This window comes from Drosophila montana, unplaced genomic scaffold, assembly GCF_035044405.1.
Source record: "Drosophila montana isolate Dmon_TW-CO22-7 unplaced genomic scaffold, ASM3504440v1 contig_1505_1, whole genome shotgun sequence".
NCBI classification, from domain to species: Eukaryota; Metazoa; Arthropoda; class Insecta; order Diptera; family Drosophilidae; genus Drosophila; species Drosophila montana.
In genome coordinates, this window is record NW_026996452.1 from 2,867,067 (window position 1) to 2,874,642 (window position 7,576).

The 7,576-nt window shown below is 41.1% G+C and overlaps 2 protein-coding genes across 2 annotated transcripts; one reads left to right on the forward strand and one right to left on the reverse strand.

Annotated features, from left to right (window-relative positions):
• Positions 1–1,969: 1,969 nt before the first annotated feature.
• LOC135438428 (protein FAM114A2) lies at positions 1,970–3,756 on the forward strand. The gene is made up of 3 exons (XM_064696755.1): positions 1,970–2,876; positions 2,948–3,096; positions 3,207–3,756. Exons 1-3 carry the CDS (start codon positions 2,016–2,018, stop codon positions 3,610–3,612), a joined length of 1,416 nt encoding a protein of 471 aa, XP_064552825.1. The 5' UTR covers positions 1,970–2,015; the 3' UTR covers positions 3,613–3,756.
• Positions 3,757–4,756: 1,000 nt separating this feature from the next.
• Positions 4,757–7,556, reverse strand: hyx (cell division cycle 73 hyrax). Its single transcript, XM_064696795.1, has 6 exons — positions 7,416–7,556; positions 7,126–7,315; positions 5,905–7,054; positions 5,681–5,843; positions 5,157–5,298; positions 4,757–5,086 (listed from the first exon to the last, which is right to left on the reverse strand). Exons 2-6 carry the CDS (start codon positions 7,254–7,256, stop codon positions 5,050–5,052), a joined length of 1,623 nt encoding a protein of 540 aa, XP_064552865.1. The 5' UTR covers positions 7,257–7,315; positions 7,416–7,556; the 3' UTR covers positions 4,757–5,049.
• Between the last annotated feature and the right edge of the window lie 20 nt (positions 7,557–7,576).

The following is a 7,576-nucleotide window of genomic DNA, read 5'->3' on the forward strand; positions in this document are numbered from 1 at the left end:
TCGTTTCTAATTTATGAGCACAATTAGATATGTGGCACACTGTGCAGACACAGTTAAAACTTGAACGAGCATTGTTTTTGTGTGGACTTTAGAGCAATCAAAAGGGATTCGCTTTGAAGTGGTTATAAAAAACGAAGAGCACGTTTTTGTGTGCAATTTCTTTGTTATTTAGTATTCGAGTATTTACTCGTCATTTTAAAACTTTATCAACTCACATACAATAAACATTTAGATCAGATGCAAGTGCACAATCAAGAGCAAAAACTGTTAAGCTTAAGAGAACTTACAGATCGCAGAGAATTTTAAATTCTGTTAACATATGCATCTGCAGTGATTAACAGTTTCTGTTAACAAACATGAATACAGGCAAGCCTTGAGCTTACATTACATTACTTTTCAATTTAGTAGTCTCCCTTAAATGGAAAGTTTTTGATTTGATGTAAATCATATTTTTCAAAAAAAAACTTTTCCCGGAAAATTTTCCAACAGAAAAAGTTGACGATCACTAAACTCTAAACTAACAACTAACAATTTAAAATTTTATTTAACCACAATAAAAAGTTTCATTCATTTATTTTTCCCAGTATTATACGTGGCAATATGTAAAAATTAGGTAATGTATATTTGTTAGTCTTTTGTTTATGTTTTCGTGTAATCTAACTTTTCTGTGAGCGTTTAAAGTAGTTTACAATTTCTCTCAAAATTTGCACTAGTGTGTATATAATATTGCCAAAGCAACTCTGTAAATCGGATGAAAAACCACACAACAAAACAAAACTGCAAAAAAAATGTTTGCACTCTTTGTCAGTACAAATAAGTAAGAATACATCGGACACCTCTTTCGCACCAGCACACAGCCAAAAATGAAGATTTGCATGAAAACAGTTATAGAGAAGGAGTCACCAAAGGTAACTGGGACACGCACACACACGCACAAACACACGCATCTGTGTGCTATTTTAATGCCTAAATATTTTACAAACTAATATCAATTCAATTTGTATGCATTGAGCAGAAAATTGTTTGCGTGCGTGTATGTGCGTGTGCGTGAATGGCAAGAAATGGATGTGGCACCTCCACTGGGGCATTCCAACGCACACATGTGACACAAGGTGCTCCAATAATTTATGTATTTCTAATAAGAGCAACAGTCACCTGTTGTTATAGTTGTTGTTGCTGTTGGCTGACTACACAATTTGAGGTTTTATGTCTGTGGGCACTGCGTGTTCGGTCAGTTTTCCTTTTTACACTTACCTTTCTTTATACTCCTTTCGACATTTTGGCAATGAAACCACCATGTGCTGAATACGCACTTAATTTAACTGTTAGCTGAGCACTGCACAAAATGAACTTGAAAAAAATGCGCATGTATTAGTAGGTGTTTTTATTATTTTGTTGATTTTATGTTCTCAAAAACAATTAAAATGCTAGTCTGTGATAAGCAGCAGTTGGTTTATGCAGTTATTTATTTATATCTTAGCATTTATATGCATAAATTTAGATTTAACACAATTTTTAACACATTTTTAATAAAACACAATTTTAATCACATGAGTTATTCCCGCCAATGTTAAAGTTATAGCTTCACTGTTAATTAACAGTGGTATTTAAATCTGCCAATTAGAGATCCCCGCATATCGATTATTTCGTGCAATAGCACGAACTAATCCAAGCACAATTTTACGCGGCGTACATGTATTTTAAACATGTATTTAATGGTTTAGATCACATATAGAGGTAGCACGAGCTGTCCAACCCTATTGCAAGACATACACAACACAATTCTCGATTTAATTTTTAAAGTTAGACTTAGTTTCTTTTCTTTTAATTTTAGAAAATATAATACGCATATTTTAAATTACAAAAAATCCGCGCCAAAGTTACATTAAAAATACCTCTGCTAACTAACAGGTTCATTTTTTAGGCACATGTAAAACTGGTATTAAATTATCGACAGATTGCCAGCTATCGATAATTGTCAGATTCGTGAAACTACGTGGTAAGCGCACGGAATAATGGCAAATAAACCAAATAAAGAAGATGAGAACTCCAATGATTGGAATCAGAGCGATGAGGACGACAACTGGGACGATTGGGGCGATGGCGACGAAGATGATGACAAGTTCGTGCACGTAGAAAAGGAGCTGCAGCCAGAAATCAACAAAGCTGCAGAAGAGCAATCAAACACTTTGGGCAAAGCTTCAGCAGGGTCACCAGCAGCTCCGCCTGCGTCAGCCTCCTCCTCTGGCTGGGGCTTATGGGGCGGCAAGTTGAGCTCTGTGCTGAGCACCGCCACGGAGGGTCTGGGCAACATAACAACCCAGGTGAATCAAGGACTAAATCAGATAATAGGCGTGCCCGATCCCGAGGAGCTGGCACGAATCAATGCAGCCGAGGGGGCGGCCAGGCCCACAGCCACAGATCAACAGACGACAACAGAAGCTGCAGCAGCTATAGAAAAGCCCGAAGCTGGCGGCGTTCCCGCATTTAATCTGGGCATTGTCACAACGCTGGGCTCCAAGGTGCTCAACACGGGTCTGGATACGCTAGAGGGAATTGGCAAGAAGACCATGAACATACTGCAGGAAAACGATCCCAAATTAATGAACAAACGCAAATTACTGGGACTCGATGCGAACAAGCCCAACTTGAGCGCTGTGCTGCTCGAAGCCAAAAAGGATGCGGATCAAATGGAGGAATCGCTGCAACAGCTGCAGCTCGAGAAACAAAAGGCGCAACTGCGCTTCGACGTGCTCTTCGAGAACTACTGCGGCCTGGTGCACTTCGAAGCGCTGGAAATACTGTCCAAAGAGTCGCGCCTCAAGCTGGACACGCTGCTGGATGCGGTCAGCGGACATGCTCTAAGTGAACTGCAGGCAAATGAACATAACTAATTTTTATAATAATAATAATAATATTCATATTCATATGATATTTGCGAATGCAGGAAACCATTGGCGAGGTTCAGGAGCTGCTGGAGCTGGAGGATGTGGAATCCAACAGCGAGGGCGACTACACAGCTTCAGAGCTCAACGAGCGTTTGCTGGCCACCATTACCGATGCGGAGTTGGGCATTAAATTTGATGATGTGGCCAGGTGAGCAGGATCAATCGCAATTAAGGCTGCTTTATTAGTCGGACTCTCCCAAATCTAAATTATTCACTCATCATCACATATAATTTATATATCACACTCTCACATTGCAGTCATTGGACGCAGTCTCTTAGCTGGCTGAGCTCCGAGGAGGCCACCGCAGCAGATCTGGAACAGGCCTATGCGAAGGGCATCAACGCGCTCAGTGAAGCCTGCGCCCTGGAAATGTGCAAGCTGCACAAAATCGCTGAGCTGATGCTGGTAAAGTCGCACCACAGCACCGCCAACGAGGTGGACGGCATTGTGCATCTGTGCAAGCAATTCAATGGACATCTTCAGGGTCTAAGCCAACGCTATGCGGCTGTGCTGAGCAGCAAAAGCGACGGATCAGGCGCTGTGGACCAGGAAGAGTGCAAAGCGAGAGTCAACACGTATTTTGGCGAAATGTTTTCCGCTGTCGAGTACATCAAAAAGGCCTATAAACTCTTTACACCCATACTGCAAATGGGCGCGGTTTAGTCTCGCACCTTACGCTAGCTTTATCTTTGTTGTAATACTATATTAAAAGCTTCAGTTTTCCTTTTGAGCTGGTTTTATACGAGTTAATGGTTTTTTTTATAAATATATAATAAATTCTCTTCGATATGTGATACATTATTCAAATTGATATTGTTTTAAATTCTAATAATATTCAATTGTGTGCTTGAAATTGAATTTAATCGCATGTTAAAATTTTAAGCGACAATGGCGCGCTCTTAATATTTGTATGCGCTGTTACTTACAATTTCCTTTAAGATGTCAATCAAATGGTGTTTTATTTTATAAATCCTCTACTCAAGCTTTGAAAATAATAATAGCTTTAGATTCATTTATCAACTCTTGGGCTACATATGCCGATACAAGCTTCTGAAAGTTAAAATTTACGCGAAGCCACAGTATGGCCTACTGTTAATTTTAACAGCGATAATGAATGTCTGTTACATTTAACAGATTATTTGGTTCTGAGAAGTACAAATGCTTAACAGCTGTAAAGATGATCTGATGTCACGTTAAATCTCAATGTGATTGACATTTGTTACATCCAACTATGATTATAGTGCTAAAAGCTACTGTGTAAGCAACTGTGGTGTTTATCTATTGGGCTAAACAGGTACAAATTATTCTCTTATATTACATTTAACATCTAAAAAGATGTTATTCTGTTATGCTTAACAGCTATGCAAGACTGTAAAGGCAGCTTCAAGAATGTCATTTTTCGTTCAACAGCTATAATTAGGCCCTTCTTCCTGACACAATAGCCCGCCCTCTCTTCTGACACTCTCCTTTGATTTATTATTTTTACTCAATGTCGTATTTATTTCCAGCTGTGAAGACGCTTGTGTTTCGTTAACAACTATGAATATGTCTCCTATTAGCAGCCATAAATATGCCACTCGGTTGTGATTAGCAGCTAAGAGCATTTTAGTTAACATTTTCAGTTCGGTTATCTTGAACAGCTTAAAATTTGCCCTGTTATATTTATTAGTATTTTTTGTACAGTAATGCCTACTGTTATTATCGTTCTGTCAAAAGCTTTCATGTCGACACAGTTAACAGATAATTAACATTAGGCCTTGAAACCTCGCTGTAATTAATTAATATTTATATTTCTTAAAAAAATTAATTATTCGTCTTATATATTTTTATTAAAACTAATTATACAAATTATATATTGTTTCTTAGCTCACTTTCATAGTTTACATTGTACAAGTTCAACAAACTTTTAGCATAATTAGAACCACCCGTTGCCTACAAGTAGGTAGAAAAAGTGTAGTGCTCGACAATTTATCAGCGGGCTAAAACAGTTAACTTCTCGGTTATAAACATTGGTTTGTTTTTCCTATTTTTCTTCTTTTCTTTGTTTTGTTGTTTAGTGTAGTGCTAACGATTGCGCGCTCAACGTATACGTCAGAGTTTCTAAAATCGTAAATCTGGCTTGTACTTAAGCATATATCTGCAAGAAAGGAGAACATTCGTTATTTAAATAACTAACGATAATTCCTTGAACATAAAAGGGTATTTACTTGTCCAGTGTCTCCCAAAATTTGCTGAGCACGGCGCGATCCAAATGCCTTTTGTTTTGGGATAGACGCAACAGCGTCACAGACCAACGCTCCACATTCGCATCCAATTTCAGCTCGCTGAAGCATAAATGAAAGGCGCAAACTGAAAGAGAAGAGCAACAAAATAAGTAAATAGGAAACAACAGTTATATAGCTATGTATAGTAGATCGATGTTAATTGTGATTTGAATTTGTGTGAGGAACATAATAAAGCTAGCGATTTGTGGGTTTCGTAAAGATAAATTGATTGTTTCTATGGAAACTATATAATATAACGATCCGATTTAAATATAATGATCCGACTTCGAAAATATTTTCTGTGTTGCGCTGAAAACCGGGTTTAATGCCACGTTTCATGTCAATATTGATTTGACTGATCTTGATAAGGAATATATATATTATATGAGTTCGGAGCTGTCTCCTTCAACCAGATTACAATACGCTCGACGAGGCTGTTACAGCTAGAGCCTTTTTTGTGAACGTACTCTTTGAGAAAATTTCAACAGGATTGCCATCCCAGGGCCAGCCTTTGAATTGCCATTGTGGTCCCATGACGAATACAGCGACAACGCGCTGCCAATCTTGTTGGCTGAGCTTGATGGGATTGTCAACAACGCGATACGAGACGGTCTGATTATTGCGTTTGCGCTAGAAGGTAAAGCAAATCGGGATTAAAATTATCTCAGACGTGTGTTAAGTGGCAGCTCACCTGCAGCAGCACTTCGCTTTCGCGCTGACAGCCCTGTAGCTTCTTGTCCGACGTGGACATGAAGCGTAAATCCTGCAGTATATCCTTAACATTTAGCATAGTTATAAGGCTCGTGTTGGCAGACGGTATTATGATTATAGGCGTACGTGATGGCCTCTTCTGAGGCCCATTGGCGGGCAGCTGTCGCGCCTGTGCCGTGGGCAGCAGCTCCTTGGGCGCCGCACGTGTGACAGCTGTGGGCGTCGCAGCCGCTGCACCATGTGGCATGTTTGCCTGCGCCTTGCGCTGCGCCAGAGAGCCCTCCGTCACGGATTTAAGCGACATGCCGTGATATGTGCCCAACGTGTCAATTTTGAAGCCTTCGGTCTCCTCCTTTTGGCGATTGAAACGCTCCTGATCGTAACGATTGTATTGAGAGAGCTGTGGCTGTGGCTTCGTAATGCGCGCCGGCTCGGGCATCTTAATGGGATTTGGCACCTGGGGACGATTACGTCCCTCCTCGCGCGCCTTAATGCCCTGCAGCATGGCGAAAATGTTCTTGGCAAAAAGTTTGCCCGTGCTCTGAAGCACTGAGGTGCGTGTGCGCCATTGTCGTTCGCGACTTATGATATCCTTGGTGGAGTCCACATCGTAGTCGAGTATGGCGCGCAGGTCTGTGCCCATCGCCTCCTCATTATCCGTGCGCTTAATTGTGGTACGTTTGTTGGCCAAACGTTTCGCCTTGATGGCTGCAATCTTTTCCACTGACATCGTCTCCGACAAAGACTTAATGTTGTCCATATTGACGGCAGTTTCCTTTTGATTGACATCCCAGCGCGCCGCCAGCTGTTCGCGCACCTTTTGCACTTGCGTCTCCTCGAAGCGCGACTTCTTGGCGGCCGTTTCGCCGCTTGTGGCCGCATCCCCATCCGCTGTGCGCTTCACTTGTGTGGGTATCTCCAGCGGCGCACTCTTGTCGATGCTGGCACATGTCGGCGTCTCCCCATTGAGGTAGGCGAGCAGCTCCTTACGATCGGGTCGATTTACGGCGGGTATGTCCTCGGCGGCACACTGACGCACATACACCGAATGCTGGAGCATAACATTCCTGAGCAAGTACAGCAGACACTCCAGTGTATAATATTCACGTGGAGCGCCCTTTTTGCCAGAGCTGCAAAAAAAATTGCGTTGTCAAAATAAATCAGAAGCCATTTTTAAGACGTGGCTTGGCAAGCTACTTACCCATATTTGAGATAGTTGGTCTTGACACTTTTAGGCCAGGAGAATTCACCAAATATAATTTGATTATCACGCTCGATTATTTCCTTTTTGTTTATGTTGTATTGCCGCAAGAGACTCAGTGGATCCGCCATTTTTGCGTTGCCTTCGGTTTACGCTCCACGAGTTGTCGTCCTTGTCGTGTTGCCGCTCTCTGTTATTGTAACAATTTATTAGGCAACTGGCAAACACTTAAATACTATGGTAACACAATTGCAATTTGCTTTTATTATAGCATATTTTTCATTTCTCACATCGCGTATTATGGTTTGCTGCTGCTTCTTCTTCAACCATCAAGCTGTCAGACGACACAACTACTCGATACCCAAACGATTCAGCGTTGCCAGACTGCAAGCGGTAAGCATGATGTCGATGTAATCGATAAGCAATTCAACTATTGTGAAATGGCCATATG

Coding starts and splice junctions, on each gene's coding strand:
- hyx (XM_064696795.1), bottom strand. CDS start 7,256: ATGGCGGATCCACTGAGTCTCTTGCGGCAATACAACATAAACAAAAAG. Junction 5,844..5,904: donor AAAGCGAAGTGCTGCTGCAG/GTGAGCTGCCAC, acceptor TTTACCTTCTAG/CGCAAACGCAATAATCAGAC. Junction 5,299..5,680: donor TGTTGAAATTTTCTCAAAGA/GTACGTTCACAA, acceptor CTTCTCTTTCAG/TTTGCGCCTTTCATTTATGC.
- LOC135438428 (XM_064696755.1), top strand. CDS start 2,016: ATGGCAAATAAACCAAATAAAGAAGATGAGAACTCCAATGATTGGAAT. Junction 2,877..2,947: donor ATGCTCTAAGTGAACTGCAG/GCAAATGAACAT, acceptor TTGCGAATGCAG/GAAACCATTGGCGAGGTTCA. Junction 3,097..3,206: donor AAATTTGATGATGTGGCCAG/GTGAGCAGGATC, acceptor CTCACATTGCAG/TCATTGGACGCAGTCTCTTA.